Below are 24,849 nucleotides of genomic sequence, written 5' to 3'. Positions count from 1 at the left end.
ATAAACCTCTTCGTTAGATGATGAACAAAATATATCAGAACTATAATTATGCGATACTTAAACATGTTTCCGATTTGGACAAAAAATATATTTAAATTGTAAATTGATATGTCAGAAATATACCGTGTTTAATTTTATAGCATCCCAAGGAAATCAATTTAAAACAAACATAATTATTTGGGCTTAACTGGTTTACGTACGAAGTTCGTTGATAGTAGCTATTCGATTTTTGATATGCGTAATTAAACTAAATTAAACTCTACAAAAGCGTAATAAATTATATCTATAATTATTACAAGATTGTTAGGTTAGTAGTATTTTTTAAAGAATATATGTCTAGCAAGGTGTATGTAAAAGCAATTACAGTTTTAGAACTACAAGTTGTTAACGTTAATCATGTATAATATTACAAATATCTTTGTTTTAAAATATATTTTTCTGTTATTTATATTGTTTTAAAATATATTATAAAATAAAGTGCTTATGCAGCCAACGGATGCTGTCCGTCGCCGCATGTGAAATGCAAATGATGTGTTAGTACAGTTGGAGTCCGACATGTTTGTGTAATCCCAAAAACGTATATAAAATACAGTAGTATTTAAAAATATGGCAAAATAATGAATCTTAAAAATAATTTATTGGTTTAAGTTAAACATTACGATAATATACAACTATCGCAAAATATTTTCTATTTTGTGATTTTAAGTTGTATTCATTGACTTTTTCAAACAACCCTCACTGGAGCAGTGAGGTGGATTAAACTCCAAGCTTTCAATTTACGTCTTCCGCATTCCCACTTTTTCTTACATGGGTATTATATTTAAATTTATTGTAATATTAAAAAATGTATTAGTCAAAGTAATAACCATTCGTTTTAAATTTTTTCTACGATAAGGCTTACCTACTACTAAGTGACTTGAAACAGATAAATATATTATGTTGTAGCGAATTTCACTTTTCTACTATGTTGACATGATAATATAATATCTCTAAAAATATAAAACGTAATAAACATACTACATACATATACAACCTATCTCTTTCCTAAATATAAATCGCACCTATAAGTTACTTTTTGCGTGAAACCAAAAAAAAAAACAAACAAAAATTATTTGCTCATAATATTAGAATACATTAAAGCAGGTTAATACCCCACACAAAAAAGCTAATCGGCAAATTGAAAGACGCAGTTAACTTTAAATATTTTATAATTGTGTTATAATAATTTAATTTAAAAATGTTGATGCATTGCAATGCTATAAATATATATAAATATTGAATGGACGTATTTTAGATAGTATTTGGTATAATACTATGTTCGTTGTGTTTCCGTTACGTCCTCTGGCAATAGCCTCACTCCTCTTATACAGTCAAGCCTCAAGGTTAGTTTGGTTTAGTTGTTTCAAAGTCGTCGTAATGGACTGACCTCTACAAAGTGTAATAATATCTACTCGATAAGCAAATACAACTGTTACGTTTTGAATCGAAAGTCTGTGATTAAATTTATTTCTATTTATTAAATTAGTAAAATAATTTATTGGTAAGTTGGACGAAATAATAAAATATATATACATAAAGTGTGAGTAATTAATAAATGTAATTTCGTTTGCATTCATTATTAAATTAACATGTTCGGAATATAATATCCGGGTTACGTTAAATATGTTTTTGATACAGTCATATTCTGTGGTATAAATATTTCAATATGATTTTAAGATAATAAGGTCAATGGGGTGCCATTGTTCCTTAAAAAAAAATTAAAACTAAAGATAAGTTACACACAATACAACACACAGTATAATTATAAATTTTGAACTATTTATTATGGACAAATTATAAATAGGCAAATAAATATTTATTTATTTACATTACCAATGTAATAAAAATGTTAATTTTTATATTTACTCTCTTTTAACACTTATGCATTATTATAAATATATAGAGAGATGATATTACATTAGTAAAGTTGCGTAAATCGTACATTTATTTTAATTTTCAATGAAAAATTTTATTTAAATTTTTCATTGCAAAGGACGTCAAGTGATGTGCAATTGCATTACCTTTACACGACTATTGCATTAGATCTGTATACGAAAAATTCTATAAAACTTCATCTACCTGTTTAATATGCATCACGTCAGACTACTGTATATGTATACATGATTGCTTATTTGCATGTAGAGAAAAGTCACATTTTATATAATAAGTAAGGCAAATTATATAATTAATACTAATAATATCATCAGAAAAGGTAAAACTAAATTCATGTTATGCTAGCGCTTTTATATGACAAAAGGTAATAAACAGATTCAACATTAACACTATATATTTTTACAGTATCTTAGGAAAATCAATTAGAAACAACATTTAATAATTTTTTTTTAATATAGGTATTTACCCCCTTTTTCTATTATATGTGTATATGGTTGTAGGTATGTGTTATTATAAAAGCCGCCTCATTATAATTTTACTATGTACATAACAATTGCACGGAGTTTTGTTAATCGTTTCATTTTCTAACAAATTCTACGGAATAATTTACGTTTAATTGTAATTTATCTTTCGTAATTCGAATTTCGAGTTGCACCTTCAAAAAATCTGAATTACCTATTCCAAAATTAAAACCTTTTTATTTGGTCTAATCTCTGTTATCATGTACAACAGTTCAGTTGCTCTTTTATTTATTACTTATAATAAGTATAATGATGGATTCTCAACAACATTTCTTGAACAACCAAAACTTTTATTTTTATTTGAATATGTTTCTCTTTAAAGAATAATTATTCCCTAAAAATGTTTCAATTTCACAAGCATGAAATGCAAGAAAATGTTTCATATGTGATAATGGAATCACCCATTAATAAAAGTGTTACTTTACTTATAGTATTTAACAGTAACAAACCCACTAATAATAATATAAATCTCTCTTGAGTTTGGCTTTCGTGGCCGAAATCGGTCTGGAGGACATTATTATTATTATAGTGCACAAGTCTGTATGCAAACACAGGTGCACTCTCTATTCCCTAACTGTCATAATCCGATGGGACGGCAATCCGATACGACCGAAAAGAGTTCAGGCGCAGCACCACCGGCTTTACGTGCTTTCCGAGGCACGGGAGTGTACACACTACCAACTTCCAGACTCTGGACTGCTACTGAGAAACACACTGAGGTTTGTCTTAATACATAATAATCATAATATAGTAAAATATTTGATTTTTCAGTGAATATTCGAAAATGTTCTTGGAGGTAAAAACGGTTTTTAAGCTCAGCCTTATTTGCTTGTTTGCTGTTTTTGGACAAGTGCGAACTGATGACCAAAATGGGTAAGCCTACAATTCTTTTATGTTTTTTCATGGTTTACGAGTTTTTCTTAGTTTGGATTCATTAATTCTATACTATGTTTGAACTTATAGTCGTACCAAACAAGCACCAAAAATATGATAGTTTTGGGAGTAGTTAAATATTGTAGGAAGCCATTTGTATGTAAAATGGTATGCTCTACTTATCCCATTTAATTTGTTATTTCATTAAAAGAGAACCAAAAAAATACCTACCTTAATAAATGGCTACCTTAGTTAAAGGTAGCCTTTATTGGCTACCTTTAACTAAGTTATAATAAATAACTTTGATTTAATTTTTTTTTGAATTAATATAAATTATTTGTTTATTTTAGAACTACGACAATAACGTCACAAACTATCGATAAAGATGATCTGGCGAATCTGGTTAATAATTTCGGATATAAAATTACGTTAAAAATGATGAGTAAAGAAAATAATAAGAACATTATAATATCTCCTGTAGGAATTGCAGGTGAGACGATTTTTTTAATATTATTGGCGGCGTTTATTATCGTTGGTCGACTTTGTTGCCGAACAACATTAGAATGTGGGCGAGCAAAAGAAAGTTAGGTTGATCTAATAAATATCATACCTTTACAGTTTGTTAATTGTTCGACAACCATATAATGAACACGCTCTTGGCAGCTTTTCTAAGTTTAAATCAGTTAAAATTTACTTGGCTTACTGTATTATATGGATATATCAAATATAAATATGTATTATATATTTTTGTTAAAACAAAACGATAAATTAATTATTTTATAATATTACAAAAAAAAAACAAACTAAATTTTACATAATATTTATTAATAACGCATTTGTAAGTATTATCTATTGAGATTTGTACTTAGCAGTTAGAGTTAAGTATATTTGTATATTTTATTGTTATCATTAATGTGCCCTTCAAACGGACCTCTTTCCTGTCCCAACTTCTCGGTCAATCGGATTAATATTATTGTTTATAGTATACAGACGCACAGGGAAAACATTTTTAAAATTATTTACGATGATTAAAAAAGTTATATTACGATTTATGGTAAGTTTAAAAAAGAAGTAAAGAAGCAAAGATTTTAATCACGCGGATAGCGTTGATTAAAATTGTATAATACTTACCTAAATGTTTTATTATAAGCCAAGTCAATTGTGCTAACTGATATGGTGGTTAGGTATCGAATTGTCTTTTTCTAAGCGACTACGGAGTGATTTCAGCAGACTATGTATGTTCAATGTTGGCATATTCATCTGGTGTGGCATGGCTCCTAAACTAAGTATTAAATTTTGATAAATGAGGTATCTTTATCCTTGGTACCTTGATCATATATTGATATTACATGATAAGTAATTGAATAGATAGAATATCTTACGAGTATCCATTAATTATGATTATATTCAGAATTTCGGAAACGATTATTGTTCTTATTTTGCACTTTACAAACTAGACTCAGTCACTTTACAAAACTCTTAAGAAAAACGTTACATAACAAAGGAAACAAAAACTCAACTAGTTGTATAGAAAAAAAAACAATAATGGTGAATAAAGATGTCATTATTGTAACTAATGAATTAGTTAAACAATAAAGCAGGTTTTTTTCTTGTATATTTTTTTACTAGTACCTAATTAAATATGAAGGCGTTCTTAATGAGTTACCTTATATTTAAGTGATCAATTGAAATTTTCTTTTAGTCAAGAATATACGATGAAGTAAGTTTTAGATAAATTTCAAAACACCTTTAAGGAATTATAAACAAATAGCGCTCTTAGATGCGATTGGATGTAAAAAAAAAACTTAAAATCAAGTTGTAGTACTTTAGAATAGCATAGCATAACAGAAGCGGTGCTTAAATAGGAACAGACATAATACAAATCCTATGGAGTTTATACAAAAAATAACTAGGTAATTGTAAAACACACCGTGACCGTAACAGCCTGTGAATGTCCCACTGCTGGGCTAAAGGCCTCCTCTCTCTTTTTGAGGAGGAGATTTGGAGCTTATTCCACCACGCCGCTCCAATGCGGGTTGGTGTAAAACATAGTAGCTTGGAAATGTTTTACTGCTGGTCAAAGGCCTTCTGTCCTCTTGAGGAGAAGTTTTAAAGCTAATTCCACAACGCTGGTCTAATGCGGATTGGGTTAGTGGACACATTAGGCAGGTTTTCGTCTGCCATATGCAGGTTTTCTGACAATGTTTTCATTTATCGCCGAACACGATAAAACTCAGTGGGGTTGTCTGTCTCTTGTCCGGGTTTGAACCCGCTATCTTTGATAGCGGGTTCATTATTTTTCTTTAATATTTACGTGTTAGCCTAGTAAGTTACTAATCTAAATAAATTATTATGACTTTGTGTTTGAACTAATTTAAATAATCAAACTTTTCAAAAATACATCACCAGAAAAACAAAAAAAAATATAAATTGGTTTATTTCAGGTTTGATGGCAATGACTCTTTTGGGTTGTGTCGGTAAGTCATACGATGAGCTGGCCGAGACGCTCGGGTTTTCTCAAGGTAAGCCTGCGCTATAAATAAATTTATTGAGTAACTGTTCGTAGTAAAACAAGGATTTGTCTACAAAGCGCTATTTAGGATCATTATCCTCATGACACTCACATTTACTCGAAATTAAATAAGTACCTACAATCTACGTCGTTTCAAATTATAATAGACAATAACAATTAGTAAATATTCAAAATTTCCTGTAAGAGACTACTAGAAGACTAAAATAAAGTTTAGTAAGGTTTTTTACTTGAAATAATGAATAAGGAATGTCAATAACATTTGTTCCTTGTTTTTCAGTCGTTTTAAGTCTTAAGTAATAAAGATTTGAGACTTTATAAATGTTTTTTTATATATATGTTTGACTTGATTTTTTATTTGTTTTAAAATACATGGCGCTATTTTCTATTTTTGAACATAAACAAAATGTAATATAATTACATCGTAATCTTAAACCGTCTTGAAATTGCTTTACGATAAATTATGCGGGTCGTCTAATATTAAAAGGGTAAATAAAAAAACGCTAAAGCACTAAAATATTTGACATGTTTCGTTTACCATTTGATAAGTCAATAAAATAATGTGAGATTATGTCGCAATTCTTCACATATAAGTGTATGTATATATATTTAGTTTCAGCTATAGTTTGAGTAGATACACATATTACGTACATCTTAATTATCTCCCTTCGAATTCTTCGCGGAAACGTGTGTTTTTGGTGTGGTTTTCCGTAACAAATGTTACGCTAGTTTGATATTTAATTTTGACGTTAATTTGCTTCTGAATAATAATTGACAACAGTATAGGTAATCATAACTTCCTTGATATTTCGCTTGTTTGAACATCCAAAATAAAAATGTCATTAAATATAAAATAAATATAAATAAAAAATTCATTTAAAATATTATACGCATATAAAATACAATTAATAAAAATAATTACTGTGTTGAATGGTGGCAAGAATGTTCAGAGAATTTCTCCATTCAAACTATAACCAAACAAAACCAACATAATATTATTACAATTACAGGCACCTATATCTATATTATATATATATTTTACAGATGTTAGAATTAATCGTTACAATCACGAACAATTTGGCGACATATTAAAGAGTCTGAATTCAAATGAAACATCAACCAAAACGATGTACGCCGACGCACTTTTCATTGACTCTAAATCGAAGCTTCGAGAAGCGTTTCGAACCTACTTAAAAAGTGTATATGACGGCGAAGCAAGAGCAGTTGACTTCACCGACAGAGATACCGTTAAAATGGAAATAAACGAGTGAGTCGATTGAATTTAGTTAGTTAGTTGATTGATTGAAAGTACTTGTCTCCATTTTAAGTAATTTCACTCATTAGTAAACTCATTGTTGATTAGTATAGCAGAACACGAGCAACATGAACAATTGATGTCACGGGATTTTTATTGTGAAATGTAAAAGAAACTGTAGGTAATTGTTATCGTATTGTTTTTAGTGTAAAAATTAGACATAGACTAAATACATATTTTTAAAACTTTCTTTACATTTAAATAAATTTTAACTATTCATTTTAGGTGGGTGAGTAATCACACAAATGAGAAAATTACAGACTTTTTAAAAGAACCACTCCGAGGCGACACCAAGACAGTCTTATTGAGTGCCTTATATTTTAGTGGTCAATGGAAATCCCCGTTTATTCAAGAATACACGATGAAGTAAGTTTTCGGAAAATTTCAAAATACCTTTAAGGAGCCATAAACAAAAAGTACGGTTAGATGGAATGAGATTCCAACAAAAATCTTACAACCAAGTTATAGTACTTTAGCTTTAAGATTTACTAAAATCTATTTAAAAAATAGGTAATCATCTATCTTTCGTAGTGTAACTTTTTGAACTGTCTTAGGAAGAGAAAAAATGAACATCTAAGTAAATATATCTCTTTACCTATTGAATCGCTTTCGGTGGCCTTTTATATTAGATACATTATTTCAAAAATTACGTAACATTACGTAAAAAATATTTTTGGTCTTTCTTCTTATATAATTTTAAATAAGAAAGTGGTCACTAATAAAGTTTTTTTTTTAAATATGATTATTCATATGATACATCTGAAAAGCTTGTGGAAGAATGATGATGTCAAATGAATTAATCATTCCCAAACACATATGCACCTCATGCTCACACATATCTGTATGACAAACACTTGCGATATTTATATTAGAAAAACAAACTAGACTGTTTTAAATTGATTGAATACAATGTATAAGAGTACAGTAAGAGAGCACTGCTGAAATTCGAAGTTTATCTATCTCTATACTATCGGTTTATAGTTTATAGGGACTATAGATTTGGGAGGAGACGTGCCATGGCGAACCTTCTTCCCCCGCCGTAAGTGCCGTCAGGACTAGGTAGGGTTCGTTGTAACTGGGAACCCCCTTGAAATGGAGGCCCGCATAGGCGGGCCATCAGTGGGGAAGTCACGGTAGCATACGCATGCGATACCGTGGCGTCCCCGAACAAACTGATAGGGTACCTACCGCTGGTTTTTTAGTGGGTATTCCGGCGCACTCAGCGCCCGTTAAGTTCCACATATCACCCCGCTTCAAGCTTAGTTAAGTTAAATTTTAAGAATTATAAAGATATTTTTATTACATTTGATTGTAGATTACCATTTAAAAAAACTGATGGAGAAGTACTGGCAGACCTGATGTTGAATATGGGACATTTTGATACCATTTATTCATTGGAAGATGGTGAGCTTTTCAAATTTGGCTTAAATATAAAACAACTTTTTTTAATATCACTGTTTTATTTCCTTAAGATTATAAGTATAAAGACACTTTTTCTTTTGTATGTAGTTCATAAAAAACTTATTACAAACTGAATGAAATTTCAATATTTGAAAAAAGTTTATTGTTGAACAAAGAAACATTAACGGTTTTTATTATTATTATTATTATAATTATTGTGTAATTGTTTCAATTATAAGTTAAGAGATAAGTGAGTTAAGTTTTAACGTGTTATTGAATTTATTAAAGACATATTTGTAATACATAAAAAATATAGAAATACACTTTCTAGAGCCTTATCATAGAATTAGATCCTGCTTTGCTACTAATAATCCAGTTAACATAATATTTTCTTGTTCAGATGTTCACATGGTAGCGATTCCATACAACGACACCACAACCTTATATGCGCTCAAACCGCGACGACCTCATAAGCAGAACCTAACTGAACTCATGAACAAATTAAGTTATACAAAGATTGATAATCTAATTAATAAAATGCAAAATAATAAGGCAGTCATTAGGATCCCAAAAATGGACTTAAAATTTAGTGCCAATTTAGAAGATCCACTGAAAGCATTAGGAGTTCAATCTATTTTTATCCCCGGAAAAGCTAACTTTGCTCTTATGATTGACAGTAGTAATGACTTAAACAAGACCGAGATGGAATTAATTTCAAGAATAAATGACCCAAAAATTGTAGAATTAAATTTGAGGAAAATTATTGATGATTTACCGAATCCTGGTGTCTACGTGGATTCTATCCTACATGATGTAAGAATAACGATAGATGGTAAGTGCTTAATACAAAAAATTAAATGTTTGGACAGGTATATTTTTTGATTTTACTTAACAGTGGGGTTGACATTTTCTTTTTTTTTATAAACATTTATGTTATATTAATTGTCATTATCAAATTTACTAATCTGATTAAAGGTCGTCATCGACCAATGACATCGGGAACTAAGAGATAATCTAATAAATAAGAAATTCTAAAACATTTGTTCACAAAAGCCACTATTGATACGAAAGTACGTAACAATTTTTTGCAAATAAAAACACGATTTTACCGAAAAACACGATTTTGAAATGTCAGAAAAATTATATGCGACATTGACTATAATAATAACAACATTTATGTTAAATGTAGCATCAAAACGGAGTATCAACGTAAGTCGGTTTTTAAATCAAATCGTTTTTCACGAGTGATATATACGATCTTAAGCGATCTCTCACGGTGCTCTCTCAATAGCGAGTAGTGATCTTGACCTTGCGACACGCTTTTGCACTAAAACAGCTGATCGTTAATAATAACGATATTTCATATACAAATATTCCGTTTATAATTTATGGTAGGAAAAAAATGTTAAGGAAATGATTATGAGCAAATAATTAATCTTGAATTAAAGGAGAAATAATTGGAATTTTGTCGGTCGTCATGTCTTCACCTCAGGTCATACATCATCGCAAATGAAAAAGTAAATCATAATTGCGGTTCTTTACTGAACCTTACCTTTGAAACCCGACTTGAGGCGCTATCCGTCTCGTATAGTGGATCGTGACGTGATCTTAGGCGTGGCATAGCTTTGTCAAAGAATGCGTAGGCGGCATAACTTTGCTTTACTACGTTTGGGTGATTTTGATACTTGAAGTTCTTGTGTTACCATTTACCATATTCCTAATATATAATGCTTATGCAGCATTATTTAGATCCTAAGGTAATTAGTATTATGAGAAGACTCTTATTTTTAAAAAGTGCATATGATTTCAAATACTTCCTGAATATATTAAGACAATATTATATTTATAATCTATATCTTCAGTAACAGCCTGTTAATGTCCCACTGCTGGGCTAAGGCCTCCTCTCCCTTTTGAGGAGAAGGTTTGGAGCTTATTCCACCACTTTGCTCCAATGCGGGTTGGTAGAATACACATGTGGCAGAATTTCCGGATGTTGTCCTTCACCGTCAAGCACGAGATGAATTATGAATACAAATTAAACACATGAAAATTCTGTGCTTGCCAGGGTTTGAACCCACGATCATCGATTAAAATTCACGCGTTCTAACCTATTAATATATATTAATATATTATGCCATCTCGGCATATTAATCTATATACATATAATAAAAATGTAAGTAATCGCTGATATAAGTAGAATTATTATCGGGCGCCTTTATCAACGCAATAGAACCCAAAACAATGATTGTTAGAATTTTTGTCTGTGCGTTTGTGCGCGCTAATCTTACAAACGGCTAACTGATTTGGGTGCGGTTTTCACTAATGTTTTGTGGCAAACTTTACTTAAAATTCAGTGTTTGTTTTATTTCAACTGGTTTATAAATAACAAAGTTATGTCAATTTAAAGAATCATGTCGAACATTTATTGGATTGAAATACTATAAAACAACTGTTCAGTTGAATTGGCTGTAAATCAGGTAAAATGTTGATGATTGGAAGTTTGTGGGAACAAAACAAAGTTAAAAAATGGAGGGTTTTAGAGATTTGGGTTCTCTCAATGTAAGTTGAGCTCAGATCTATATGATCAATCATATTAAATCGGGTTCAGCTTATGCTGGACACTTGTTGGTTGAACGCGTCCATATGTAAGGTGCGCCGATTGCCGCGCTGTTGCCTATAGCATTGAGTTATTTGCAGCGAACACATGTTCATACATATGTCGGAGACGCACGGCGCTCCCTGGCGTACGTGGTAACAGGGACCTGGGAAATCTCTGTCATTCATTTCTCATGTATTTTGTTAAGTTAGGATAGTAGCTTATTAAAAAAAACTGTACATATTACGGATTAAAAAAATATAACAATTTATGCAATACACATTTCTTTTGTTTTTCGATACTATATATTTAACTAGCTATTGCCCGCGCTTCGCTCGAGCGTAAATATATCTGTGATTTTAAAGTAAGAAGCATGAAATATCATTCTGGTTAGAAAAAAGTTTATTACGGCGTTTTTTTTCATCAGTGAACTTACAGTGATGCCCGTAATTTGACTTAATATATTTTATAGTGACCTAAATGGGTTGAACCAAAATTTATTTCATACATGTCTTCCGATCTACGATGCTGTAGCTCAGATGCCCCCGTCGTCCACGTTGTTGTTAATGCTGTTAATGATCAAGTGCACAATGTTTTTTTATTCCACAATATTCAGATTTAACAACGCTATTTAACTCATTTATTTATGTGTACTAATTTTATAAAACTGTAGAGTTTTTTTGGTTGAACGCGCTAATCTCAGAAACTGCTGGGCTATATAACATCACGCTACGACCAATAGGGGCGGAGTATCAACGAAAAATGTTGTAAAAAAAGGAAATTAATTCCTTTTGAGAGCTTCCGTTGTGTGCGCTGCGTAAAGGGTTAGAGTTACATAACAATCATGTATGACGAAAATGTTCCTCTTGAAAAGTTCTAAAAAAAGTCCGCAATAGCATATGTTTATCTTTTAAGGTTGACTAAGTACTTATAACCTTTTGTATGGTAATCAAATTTGTTCTAAAATAATGCATTATTTGCGAAGTCATTTTAATAATCAATTCTTATGAAAGTTATCGAGATGAGATCATACACAGTTTTTAGTACTTTTTATATTTCAACAAAGGTAGTTGAGTAGGTTGTTTGAAAATACTCATTAATAAGTACTTATTTGTTTTGTTTCGTTAAGCGGGTACTTCGTTTCGTCACCGCATATATATATTTCTCATTGTTTTGTTAAATTTATACTTAGGCGGTTAATTAATAATAAGTACTTTTTTTTAAATACACAGATTTACCTTTCAAAAGGACACAATTTCCTGTGAAGGTATCGTTTATAGTCACAATAAATAAAGCACAGGGAAAGACATTCAAATACTTTTGTCAAAATATATTTAAGGGAATGCTGTTTTTCTCATGATCAATTGTATGTTGGCCTATCCTAGATCCGGATGCGGCGAAAAACAATAAAAACTAATGTACCACGAAAATAAAACTAAAAATGTTGTATATACTAAAATTATTATAAGTCTACTCTTAGTTTTAAGATAATTATTTTTTAAGATAATCCGCGGGTAAAGCTAGTGTATACATAACTAAAATAATAACAAAAACAAATATTAGGAGGAAGGAATCTTATTATCGATCGTTTATGATCTGGTATTCACATGGTTGTGTTGGGTTGGTGATTGTAAACAGAAATACTTGTTCTTACAGTATCAGCCTATAAATGTGCCAAAGCTAGGCAAAGGTCCACTTCTTTTAATTTACCTACACCTCTCTGCTTTGTAATTTTAATCCTGTGCAGCATCAATGATGTTCCACGGGATTAAAATTTGCAAACTTCTGTTGTTTCGTCACATGTTTTCATTAACTATTACTGTTTAAAATTGTTGTTACTTTTTCATTTACAGAACGTGGCACAGAAGCAGTTGCAGCAACAAGTGGAATATTAGGTAGATCAGCTGAACTTTTTTATTTAGATTCACCATTCTATATGTTCATACGAAATGAGAAAACTAAACTTGTAACATTCAGTGCTGTTATATTTGATCCCACCAGTTAAAATTTATATACCATTTTTAACTTTAATAAATAAAAAAAGTAATACATAATCTAGATGTTTATTATACAGAAAATTAAGACTATATGAAAAATAAAAAACTAATATTTAAATTTGTTTTTCATTTAATGTCTAGAATTTAAATATTTTTACTTATTTCTTTAAGTTTTTATATAAGATACAATAAAAATAACAAATAAAGTTAATCTTATAGATCTAGATTTACATTCATTAAAAAATGTGTTGTTATACAATTATAAAATAAAAATATTACCTATTGCTGCGTAACTTTTCTATCCTGTCATTAAGTGTCTGTTTCCATTGTTCTTCTGAAATACTCTGTGCCCAATCTGGTATGGAATCTTGAGGTAAAGCAAAGTTGGCCATCAATGACATAACCTGGAAAATATTAGTGATATATAAAATAATGATTGTTTCTTTGTATTTTATTATTTATATTCCTGTATGCATTCCTATGCTAAACACATTTTCATCCTTTAAATTGAAGTTTTGTACAGTTGTTGTTATTAATTGTATTAAGGTTTCTGGCTTAGCAACATCAAGGTATAATAGATAATGCATAATTAATATCATATAGTTGTTTCCAAAAACTTAAGAGGAATTTGCAATCTGTGCCAATTGTGTCTGTAAATGTAATAAAACTGAAATCGTCAATGTTTTGATACATTACTTTGTATAATATGGTGTTGAAAAGTCTATATATTTCACAATGTCTTTGTTTATCACCATGTTTGCCCTTAAACTAATTAATTGGAAATTAGTGGTCATCATTCACTGTCTATCCTGTTTTAAACCATCCTTATAGCCCACATTCACGACCTTACATGTTTTATGTTATATTACATTCAAACCTCTCAAGTACTATTATTTTATGTGCACTTTTTGTGAACATCACATCATGTAAAATTATTTATAGTGTAAACATTGTTGTCCGATTTATATATTTAAAAATAATTAAGGTTAGGATCATCAATTGTCTTAGTAAATTTTTAAACATACCTGTTGCGCTCTTTCATTGTCCATTTGAATAGGATCATTGTGCCGAGGCTCACTCCATACTTCTCTTGTTAAGGCATTTTCCATTGGCTCTATTGGCGGTACATTGCTAGGAGCACCATTGTTGTCATTGCTCTGGAAAAAATTCATTTAATTATTGTTATAAAAATGACTATATTTATATCACAATCAAAATATTATAATTTACATCTTGTTCCTCTTCACTTTCTCGATCGGAATGTACCAATTCAGGGCCTTGTGGTAAGGGCTCGTAACCGAAATGGTCATTATGTTCATCATCACTGTCTTCGTGATTACCATTAGCCATTAAATCATGTCGAGGAGGTGGTATTAAATTTTGTGGAGAATCGTCAGGTGGGTCCGGACCGTCGCATACCATTTTTAATCCGTCTAGTACAATACTGTCTAGTGTCTAATATACAAAATTCTGCTGTTGTTTAATAAAAATAATATCTTTCTACATACATATCTTTAATAGTAATTACACACCATATTTGTAATGGTTTGGAATTTCTATTTATTTAATAGAATGTTGTTTTTTTTAATGATTCCTATGCAACATAAACTAATCTTTCTAATCTGTGGAAAAACTAAAAATGTCTAAAGCAGTTTTAAATAATTTACTTTAAGTTAATACAAAAATTGATATCTATTATCTACTGAAAGACTAAATTATTTGACATTTAGCAATTGTAATAGTGTTGTGTTGCACGATTAATGTTTTAGGATCGTGTATCTAACACGCCAGAAAAAGGAGAAAAGAACGTTTTAGGATTTAGTTAATTTACCCTTTTGTACGGTTACTTATATGAAGTCTATCTTATTATAGAAAAGTTTAGTAATAATAAAAAATTAAATAAATGTAGTATTGTTTATCAGAAACATAATACAACTACATTTAGATTTGTATGTATTGTTTTGAATAAATAAATACAATCATTAGTAATTCTGATATAATATTAAACACTCTTTGAAATTATATGTATTTTCTTTAACAAATTTAAAATATTTACTTGTTTAAAAAAATACAAAATACACATTTTTAAATACCTCATATAATATTATGTATTTATTATTAAAATATGTTGTTTATACGTATTCTGCAATATTAAATATCGCCTAAGCTTTTTAAAATTATTTTATTATGGAATTACTAAAATGTAGCATATAACTCAATATCCAAGTGTTTCCTAGCCTTAATGCCAGTTTAAGTTACATTTGAGCAATGACTATTGTATCCATTTATTATTATTATACATTTATTTGATCCATCCATCCATTTCACTTTTTATAGTTATATGAAACATCATAAAGCTGGCATTCATACCACACTTGATTGATTTGAAGGCATTATAAGAGCGACTAGCTCAATAGTTAGTGATATTTAATCGAATTTATAAAAAGCACTTATGTTTCAATAATAGGAGCCATTTTTTGCCTGTTGCTTTATTTTTTAAATCTAATATGTACAAAAAGATCAGATCAAAGTCAATAAATCGTCATTTACTTTAAATATATAGTGTATATTTTTAGTTCAAATACCCCTTTTTAGGATATATTTATTATACCTTAACCAGGGTTTGGTAATCGATACCTAATATTACTATTACAATAAATTGTCTGTGCCATTGTATTGACTGTCATAAATCGTAATGTCAATTGTCAAATATTGGTTTGGTTAGGTTGTCGTATATACTTGTACATGTTGTTCTCTTTTTACCACGCGTAAGTTTTGTGTAACTGTTTAAATACTTAAAAACTTTGAAATTGTATGTGAAAAAATAAAAATGGCAGAAGCAATGAGACAAACAGTTGCTACAATATTAAAAAGTATTGAAAGGTATAACCCAGCTAATCTTCACACGTTAGAACGCTACGTGGAAATGCAATCTAAGGAGAATACCTATGATTTGGAAGCAAATTTAGCTGTGTTAAAACTTTACCAGTTTAATCCCGAAAAGTTTAACCCTGATATTACGTGTCAAATACTATTAAAAGCGCTTACAAATTTTCCTCACACTGATTTCACTTTGTGCAAGTGTCTACTTCTCGAGTCTGTTGTAAGTGCTAAAATATCATTATATACATTTGTTTTTTATTATACACAAATTTCTTTCTAAAACCTTGGCAATTATATAAATTTTTAGGTAGAAAATGAAACAATATCTCAAATTAAATATTTGGCTGACATCTTAGAGCAATGTGATTTTGCTCAGTTCTGGAACAGAGTTCATCAGATGCCGGAGCTTTGCAATCGCATCAGCAGTTTTTATGACTCCATTCGCAAGTTTGTTTGCCACGTTGTAGGCATCACCTTCCAAACCATTGATAAGAATAATCTTGCAAATCTTTTAGGAGGAATTGATGGTTAGTATTAAGACAAATATTAGTAAAATTAGAAAAAAAAATTAAGATTAATTTGTTTTTCAGGTAATCAAAAAAATAATAATTTTCATAATGAATTATTTTCAGACATTACTTTAAAACATTGGGTGAAAAAATATGGTTGGCGTGATGAAGGAGATCTTATCTTCATAGCTAATCAAGATGAAAACATCAAGACCAAGAATATTACCGAAAAAATTGAATTTGAGCATCTAGCTCCATTGATGGCTATCTTGTAAAGAATATTTGATTGCAAATATATATTATCAATATAATAATTTGTGTTAAACTACATTGCACAGATTATTTTTATTAAGATTAAATATTCTTAGCTTACAATGTAATTTTTTCATTAATTATGCCCTAGTGAATTTTATTTTAAAATTGATCCAAATTACTTTTTGCTATAATCTTTTTCATAGATTATTCTTTCTATGCTAGTATTAACTTTATAAATGTTGAATTATTATTTATTTCTTATCGAAACCACACTAGTTTCATAGTAATTAAAGTCATCAGTTTCATAACTATTTTCATTGAAATGTTGTCAAGAAAAGTCCGAATGAAATATATTTTTTTTATTTTATAAAATTTTAAATAACAATATTCAAAAATGACTTGATATTATAAAAAAATATAACAATGTAAAAAGTATAAATTTTTGAGTGAAAACATTTTTATGCTTTCTTTCCATGACTGTAGCCAAACTCCTTTCCTCCTGCATGACCTTCCTTCTTACCATGATCATGATGGTGGGCATGGTGTTCTTCATGACCATGATGGCCTTTGTGTCCTTTATGATCTTCATCATAATGACCTTTATCATGTTTCCCTTTCTTGCCATGATGTTTTTCGTGATGACCTTTCTCATGATGACCACCCTTCTTGTGATGTCCTTCTTTATTATCATGATGGCCATGGAAGTCGCCGTGCTTATGGTGATGACCACCCTTATGGAAATCATCATAAAACTTATGTTCCTTATGGTATTCATCTTTATGAGACTTGTGGTGGAATCCAGTGGTCTTTGAACCCTTTTTATGCCCTTTTTTGTGACCGAACTTGCCACCCTTATGGCCATGTTCTGCCTCGTGATGTTCACCATGGTGATCATGTTCGTCGTGATGTTTCTTTTTGTGTCCACCATGTTCGTCGTGGTGACCTTCATGATGATGTTTGCCGTGGTGACCATGTTCTCCTTTATCATGATGGTGATGAGACTTATATCCTTTTTCACCCTTTTCACCTTCATCCTTGTGATGATGAGCATGGTGTTCTTTTCCACCGCCCTCTTCTTTGTGACTGCTCTTTGCCTCTTTCTTTTCCGTTCCCGCGAGCACTTGGTCTAGGGACTCTGATCCATTTGATTTTTCTAGTTTTTCTTCATTTTCAACATGACGAGTGTTTGCCAGTATCACACTGCAAACTAGCAGCACCAGAAAGAATAAGTCCTTCATATTTACTGTAAAGAGTTTTAAGTGTTATTTAACTTTTTCGCATAAGATAATAAATATTATACTTGAAATTATTGTCTTACCGGAAGGTATGAAGGCTTGCTGAGCTGAGCTCGTTGTGGTGTAGTCGTTACAATAGTTTGCATTTATATTGATAAACTCGCTTTCATCTGATGTCGATTACAGAGTGATCTTTAGCAATCACATTGCTATATTTCTGGACGAGTGATTCCGTCGGTTAAGGTGACGACATAGCAGTTTACGGTTAAACTAAATTAGTTCCGTTACAGTGCCTATTATATTATAGAATTGATTTATTATCATTTCATTTATCAATCAAAATATTTATACCTAAATAAAAGTGTATTAATAGAATCTAAAAAAAAAAAACTTTAAAATAATAAAAACAATTATTTATTTACAAGACTATTGGCATAAAAAATTGTAAGTAAAAAAAGATTATAATTTATTTTTAACTTAATGTTAGAAAATTCAGTGTTTTCCATGTTGAAATCCCCAGTGCTTGTGATCCTCGTGACCGCCCTTTTTTCCGTGCCCTTCATGATGATGGTGATGTTCCTCGTGTCCATGGTGTCCCTTGTGACCTTTGTGATCTTCATCGTAATGATGTTTATCATGATGTCCTTTTTTGCCATGATGATGTTCGTCATGTCCGGAATGATGATGGCCGCCTTTCTTGTGATGACCTCCATGTTTTTCGTGATGTCCGTGGTGCTTGCCGTGCTTGTGATGTTTTCCTTCTTTGTGGTGGTCATCATAGAAGTGATGGTCCTTGTGGTATTCGTCCTTATGGTACTTTTTATGATAACCTTCAACTTCTTCGCCCTTATCGTGGTGTTTTTTGTGGTGGTGTTTACCGCCCTTGTGGTGATGTCCATGTTCGTGATGTTTACCGTGATGATCATGTTCATCCCAGTGCTTTTTATGTCCACCGCCGTGTTCATGATGATGGCCTGCATGATGATGTTTATGATGTTCATCATGTTCACCTTTGTGATGATGATGGTGACCTTTGTGACCCTTGTGACCCTTTTCACCATGTTCATGATGATGATGACCATGGTGCTCTTTGCCGCCACCTTCTTCGTGATGATGGCCCTTATGATGGCTAGCTGCAGCCACTAAATCGGATTCCTCCTTGCCGATTTCGCGGCCTGAGCAAACGACTAAAGCACATCCTAATAAGGTAAGGGCGACTAGCGTCCTCATTTTTATGCGTATATTAGCTAACTAAGCTTATGGTTTTACCACTGGGACTCAACTGACTTTACAACTGCCCGACAGGGCATTTATATAAATCATTAAAGTAGCGGATTGCAGCTGGTGAAATTACCGGGCAAGGACGTCAGAGCAACCGTAACGCCCATGCCATTTGTTTGTTACAACATTATATAAACTCATTTGATAATAATTAAATACATATTATTTGAAAAATTTAAAAATAAACGTTTATTTTAAATAGGGATATAAAGTACCCAAAAGTTTTTTTTTAATTAATTGATAGTTTTATTAAAAAATAATAGGTAAAGCATACAAAATTTATTTATTTTTTATTTAATTAATGGAAGAAGTAATTCATGGCAAATATTAGTATGTAGAACACTTGGTAAATATATTTAAGTAAAATCTGGATCTTATTGTTAGTTATCATCGTTACAGGAATAACGTTGGGTATTTAACTTCGTTATCAAAAATGTGTGGATAATGAAATACTTTCAAATAATTGTAATAAAAAGAATCTAAATCTAAAATTGTAAAAAAAAGTTTCTCTTCAAAAGGAGCTTGAAGATTTTTTTCGATTAACACAAATACATTGAAATATATTTCAATAGATACAATAGAATGATTTTTGTAATGGAGTGGCAGTTCCTAGAGATAATTAGATTCTTTGTATGCAGTTTAAATTAGACAAGTAAATTGTTTGCGGTGTTGTATCAATAATTCGCATCGATTTGAAGCTTTGCAAGCCAATTTTGTCATTTAGTAATTTGGCTGATACAATAATTTAGTAATAAGCATTGCTGATAAGAATGATGCTAGTCAGGTTGATAGTGGAACTTAGAATGGCTATAGTAAATTTTTTGAATTAAAAGTGATACGCTTTATTTTGACAAAACCAATACTAACGTTTTTTTATTGTACATTTAAAAACATTTTAATCTATATTTTTGTTAACTAACTAAAGTTAACTTTTTATAATCGCATAAAATTTAACTTCATTCTAAGTTTAAGTGCTTGTTTTTTTTTATTCATCGTCATCTACCGTAAAGTATCAGCTCTTGTGACTAATTTATTAGTTTTGAATTTGTGTTTTGTGATTAGTCTTAAGTATGTGAAATAAAAATTTAGATGAATTCTAACAGTGTAAAAGATACCTACTCTATGCTATAACTACTCTGGGGGTTACTAGCTACTATACTAAATATAAATCGCGTCGAGCCCCCTACGGCTTATTTCAATAAGAATAATTCTGTTAAAGGTGGTCCGTGTACCATATTTCATGGGCTATTGACATTTATTCAAATTATAATAATAGGTAAAGATACTTTCACTTGGTGGTAGGGCTCTTTGCAAGCCTGGGTAGATACTCACTGATTACATATTCTACAGCCATACAACAATATCTACTTATAATTAGTATTGTTTATTACTGTGTTACGGATTGAAGGGCGAGTGATCCAGTTTAACTACAGGCACAAGACATTACATTTTAGTTCCCAGAGCCCCAGATAGTGTACGGGTTACCATCAGGTGGGAGGGAGACTGCCTACTTATTTTAAGTAATAAAAATAAGACTTTTCTATTTTTTTTCTACTAAAAACAGAATCGATTTACTCAGGAACAGTTAAATTAATATTTTATTTTGTTACATTAATATATGTATATTTAGCGCAAGCGCGAGCAAGCACTCATAGGTGATATACCTATGTTTGCTTGGTCGTAATGTTAGATATATATTTCCTCCTACAAATTTTTAATAGCAATATTTTAGGTCGTACGATTAATACTTCGTTATTCATCATTGTGAATTGGTAATACTAAGTTAAACTTATCAATGACTTACATTACTTTATTGTTAGAACTAAGGATATGGGAATCCTTATTAATACTAAAAATGCAAAAGTAAGTTTTTTTGTAAATTTGTTACGCTTGCACGTCTTAACAACTCAACCAATCACCATGTAATTTTGCATACACGTATCCAAGGGTACATAAAAACTCCCTCCTCCACAGTAAAAGTAACAGTAACAGCCTGTTAATGCCCCACTGCTGGGCTAAGGCCTCCTCTCCCTTTTGAGGAGAAGGTTTGGAGCTTATTCCACCACGCTGCTCCAATGCGGGTTGGTAGAATACACAAGTGGCAGGATTTCAATGAAATTAGACTTAGGCAGGTATCCTCACGATGTTTTCCTTCACCGTCAAGCACGAGATGAATTATAAACATAAATTAAGCACATGAAAATTCAGTGGTACTTGCCCGGGTTTGAACCCACGATCATCGGTTAAGATTCACGCGTTCGAACCACTAGGCCATCTCGGTTTTTTCCCTCCTCCACACGCGGGCGGAAACTACTATTATATCAAAATGATCTGTGAAGTGAACTACTAGGTACATAGAAACACACCTAATAATATTTTCTCTATTAAAACGCTCGTAAGTTACTTTTTTTATATAGAATAGGAAGGCGGACGAGCATATGGGCCACCTGATGGTAAGTGTTCACCAACGTCCATAGACATTGGCATTGTAAGAAATGTTAACCATCGCTTACATCACCAATGCGCTACCAACTTTGGGAACTAAGATGTTATGTCCCTTGTGCCTGTAATTACACTGGCTCACTCACCCTTCAAACTGAAACACAACAATACCAAGTACTGCTATTTTGCGGTAGAATATCTGATGAGTGGGTGATACCTACCTAGACGAGCTTGCACAAAGCTCTACCACCACTAAACCTACACCTTTTACCACTAAATTCTCACTACAAAACCAGCGGTACCAACTCCATCTCTTCTGGGGTCGTCATCGTATCGCTTCCACTCCGAGGCCTTCTACGAATGATACTCTCGCAGATTGAGACCATTTCCATCCAGCGCCTCTTGCTACCGCGTCTAGCGATAATCATTTTCGGCAGAGATAGGTCTTCGCCCAATATCCTTGTTAAGGAATGCCTATGGGGCCTCCACGTGGCAAATTCTGTCAGGATGTGGTGCTCCGTGTCACTACAATCGTGGTAGGAGCGTGTTACCTCCCCCCTCGCTATCTTGTGAAGTTCTTATCGAGACAGCCATGTGCAGCGAGCACATGGGTCAATATGCTAGTACTAACTTAACTTTATTATAAAAAATGTTAAGTTATATTTTATATAATTTACATTGCAAAATGCCGATTTTTGAAATGCCTGATTAAGTTCATTTAATACCCAAAACTTTACATTTAACAAAATCTTTTACCGTCTGTCTGCTAGAGCCGCTAAATTAAACGACGTCACACAGCATATAACCAGCAAATGAGTAAAACTCTTCTAACGATAGCTAAATTGTCGAATTATGATGAGTAGTTTAGAAATTAAGTTAGAATAGTTGAACATACTTACAGTTACATACATACCGGCTGAAATCATATACCCTCCGAAGTCCTGCAGGTACTTAATTATTGTCATACTCCGTTATCAATAAATGAAGTTGTTTATATTGCTGATAAAAATAAAATATATAAAAGTGAAGCATAGTAGTACATTATTTGGGCTGGTTTAAGCAGCTTTGTAGCATAAAATATTTTTTAGTCCATACTAGGCTACTAACTAAACGCGCGGCTTCGCCCGCGAGGTTTCCTTTTGTGAAAATCTTTATTCAGTATTTTTTTATAATGATGGATTGAAGTCATATAGTGAAGCAGCGATAGTCTAGTGTAGAAATCGTTGGACTACAATGCAAAAGTTAAATCCCCTGACACGCACTTCTGGCTTTTCGAAGTTATTATTTAGCTATAGTCTCTGCCCGCAACTTCCTCCGCGTAGATTTCAGAATTGGGTTCAGAGAGAAATGAAAATGTGAATATTAAAATTAAATATAATATTTAAAATAAGGATAGGATATTTGTATTATTTATTATTTTACCTCTTGTCTGGTGGCCGGAGACGGTGTTAGTGTGGGTATTGATCTCGTTCCTGCTGAGGGACTAACCTAAGAGAGAATTTCACTCCGTCGTATATAAGACACTGGCTAATGATTTATTTTTAAATATTTGTATACGTAGTCCATTTATATAATCGAAGCAATACTCATAAAGGCCAACTTATATACCAAATCGTAGGCAATTTTTATAAGCAATAGACTATAGTTATAGATATAGTTGTGCAAGTGATCTCGAAAATTAGCAAAATTATTTTATTAAAAGAAGGTTTTTTAATAATTTGAAGTTAAATTCCTGAACAAAAGATAATTATGAGTAAAAAATAAACTATAATTAAATCTTACATCTGTAATCCGCATTAAAAAGTATTACTGAGATTTATGTCGCTCGTCTCGCTAAAATATATATTCTAATTCGAGGGAATAAATCTTTACGTTAAATCAAAAGTAAAGTAAATATGCCAATGCTGGAGTGACACCTGTCCACTAAGTTGTTTTAATACAGGTTGGTGTTGTATTAAAAAACTGAATGACTTTAATATAAAATAGTTTATAGTTTCTAGGCGGACTTCTAGTTTTATATTTAGTATTTGAAACTATTAATTACAGTTATCTGTCCGATCTATCTATTGAACGTATATTTATATTTATACATGGAATCCTTTAAATTTCTATGCATGAAGCAAGCAAACGCGGTAGAAGGAGAAGCTACTTTATTTATTATATCTACTTTCATTTTTGTATTCAAATAATTATTTGTGATTAATTTAATTTATTTGAAATAAGATAAACATTGTCTATGACGTATATTATAATAATTACTCATCAATATAACTTCAGCTATTTATTTACTGTATAAAACATATAAAAATTAACAATAACAAATTTCATAATTGGCAACAATAATTCATAACAATTACAGTAAATAATAATATTAATGCTTTCCATGATGGAATCCCCAGTGCTTGTGGTCTTCATGGCCACCCTTCTTGCCATGATCATGATGATGGTGGTGGTGTTCGTCGTGCCCGTGATGACCCTTATGGCCGTGATGGTCTTCGTCATAGTGATGCTTGTCATGGTGTCCATGTTTACCATGGTGACCTTCATGGTGTCCGGAATGATGGTGCCCACCCTTCTTGTGGTGTCCTCCGTGCTTTTCGTGGTGTCCATGGTGATGTCCGTGCTTATGGTGCTTACCTTCATGATGATGGCCATCGTGGAAGTGATGATCCTTGTGGAAGTGGTCCTTGTGATGTTTCTTGTGGTACCCGTCGACATGTTCACCTTTATCATGATGCTCATGGTGGCCATGTTTTTCGCCTTTGTGGTGGTGACCATGTTCGTGATGTTCGCCATGGTGGTCATGTTCATCCCAGTGTTTCTTGTGACCACCGCCATGCTCATGGTGGTGTCCTTCATGGTGGTGTTTGCCATGATGTCCCTCATCACCTTTGTGGTGGTGGTGATGTCCTTTGTGGCCCTTATGTCCCTTACCGCCGTGTTCGTGATGATGATGTTCGTGGTGGTGATGGCCTCCCCCATGTTCATGTTTGCTGGCGGCCACGGCCTGGTCCTCCGCTTCGTGAGCGGAGCATGCCACGGCTACACATAGCACTCCTAGCAGTATTAACACTCTCAT

At 31.7% G+C, this 24,849-nt stretch overlaps 6 protein-coding genes across 6 annotated transcripts; 2 read left to right on the top strand and 4 right to left on the bottom strand.

Moving 5' to 3' along the window:
• The first annotated feature begins 1,400 nt into the window (after window positions 1-1,400).
• On the top strand, window positions 1,401-13,239 carry LOC126771056 (plasminogen activator inhibitor 1-like). Its single transcript, XM_050490740.1, has 9 exons — window positions 1,401-1,540; window positions 3,225-3,326; window positions 3,677-3,816; window positions 5,771-5,848; window positions 6,901-7,123; window positions 7,397-7,537; window positions 8,487-8,575; window positions 8,973-9,404; window positions 13,022-13,239. Exons 2-9 carry the CDS (start codon window positions 3,238-3,240, stop codon window positions 13,171-13,173), a joined length of 1,344 nt encoding a protein of 447 aa, XP_050346697.1. The 5' UTR covers window positions 1,401-1,540; window positions 3,225-3,237; the 3' UTR covers window positions 13,174-13,239.
• A 52-nt stretch (window positions 13,240-13,291) lies between these two features.
• On the bottom strand, window positions 13,292-14,850 carry LOC126771068 (male-enhanced antigen 1). The gene is made up of 3 exons (XM_050490756.1): window positions 14,396-14,850; window positions 14,191-14,322; window positions 13,292-13,569 (listed from the first exon to the last, which is right to left on the bottom strand). Exons 1-3 carry the CDS (start codon window positions 14,585-14,587, stop codon window positions 13,441-13,443), a joined length of 453 nt encoding a protein of 150 aa, XP_050346713.1. The 5' UTR covers window positions 14,588-14,850; the 3' UTR covers window positions 13,292-13,440.
• A 1,029-nt stretch (window positions 14,851-15,879) lies between these two features.
• LOC126771066 (eukaryotic translation initiation factor 3 subunit K) lies at window positions 15,880-16,932 on the top strand. The gene is made up of 3 exons (XM_050490753.1): window positions 15,880-16,268; window positions 16,356-16,575; window positions 16,681-16,932. The coding sequence occupies exons 1-3, from the start codon at window positions 15,996-15,998 to the stop codon at window positions 16,830-16,832; spliced, it is 645 nt and encodes a 214-aa protein (XP_050346710.1). The 5' UTR covers window positions 15,880-15,995; the 3' UTR covers window positions 16,833-16,932.
• Window positions 16,933-17,270: 338 nt separating this feature from the next.
• LOC126771391 (histidine-rich glycoprotein-like) lies at window positions 17,271-18,366 on the bottom strand. Its single transcript, XM_050491256.1, has one exon. The coding sequence runs from the start codon at window positions 18,048-18,050 to the stop codon at window positions 17,271-17,273; it is 780 nt and encodes a 259-aa protein (XP_050347213.1). The 5' UTR covers window positions 18,051-18,366.
• A 173-nt stretch (window positions 18,367-18,539) lies between these two features.
• Window positions 18,540-19,277, bottom strand: LOC126771063 (histidine-rich glycoprotein-like). Its single transcript, XM_050490750.1, has one exon. It carries the CDS (start codon window positions 19,275-19,277, stop codon window positions 18,540-18,542), a length of 738 nt encoding a protein of 245 aa, XP_050346707.1.
• A 4,864-nt stretch (window positions 19,278-24,141) lies between these two features.
• On the bottom strand, window positions 24,142-24,849 carry LOC126771064 (histidine-rich glycoprotein-like). Its single transcript, XM_050490751.1, has one exon. It carries the CDS (start codon window positions 24,847-24,849, stop codon window positions 24,142-24,144), a length of 708 nt encoding a protein of 235 aa, XP_050346708.1.

The sequence above is a fragment of the Nymphalis io genome, chromosome 10 (assembly GCF_905147045.1).
Source record: "Nymphalis io chromosome 10, ilAglIoxx1.1, whole genome shotgun sequence".
NCBI classification, from domain to species: Eukaryota; Metazoa; Arthropoda; class Insecta; order Lepidoptera; family Nymphalidae; genus Nymphalis; species Nymphalis io.
Note: the sequence above shows the minus strand (reverse complement) of the source record. Positions and strands in the feature narration are given on the sequence as shown.

Coding starts and splice junctions, on each gene's coding strand:
- LOC126771056 (XM_050490740.1), top strand. CDS start 3,238: ATGTTCTTGGAGGTAAAAACGGTTTTTAAGCTCAGCCTTATTTGCTTG. Junction 5,849..6,900: donor GACGCTCGGGTTTTCTCAAG/GTAAGCCTGCGC, acceptor TATATTTTACAG/ATGTTAGAATTAATCGTTAC. Junction 7,538..8,486: donor ATTCAAGAATACACGATGAA/GTAAGTTTTCGG, acceptor ATTTGATTGTAG/ATTACCATTTAAAAAAACTG.
- LOC126771068 (XM_050490756.1), bottom strand. CDS start 14,587: ATGGTATGCGACGGTCCGGACCCACCTGACGATTCTCCACAAAATTTA. Junction 14,323..14,395: donor AAAGTGAAGAGGAACAAGAT/GTAAATTATAAT, acceptor AATTTTTTCCAG/AGCAATGACAACAATGGTGC. Junction 13,570..14,190: donor ACAATGAAAGAGCGCAACAG/GTATGTTTAAAA, acceptor AATATTTTCCAG/GTTATGTCATTGATGGCCAA.
- LOC126771066 (XM_050490753.1), top strand. CDS start 15,996: ATGGCAGAAGCAATGAGACAAACAGTTGCTACAATATTAAAAAGTATT. Junction 16,269..16,355: donor GTCTACTTCTCGAGTCTGTT/GTAAGTGCTAAA, acceptor ATAAATTTTTAG/GTAGAAAATGAAACAATATC. Junction 16,576..16,680: donor TCTTTTAGGAGGAATTGATG/GTTAGTATTAAG, acceptor AATTATTTTCAG/ACATTACTTTAAAACATTGG.
- LOC126771391 (XM_050491256.1), bottom strand. CDS start 18,050: ATGAAGGACTTATTCTTTCTGGTGCTGCTAGTTTGCAGTGTGATACTG.
- LOC126771063 (XM_050490750.1), bottom strand. CDS start 19,277: ATGAGGACGCTAGTCGCCCTTACCTTATTAGGATGTGCTTTAGTCGTT.
- LOC126771064 (XM_050490751.1), bottom strand. CDS start 24,849: ATGAGAGTGTTAATACTGCTAGGAGTGCTATGTGTAGCCGTGGCATGC.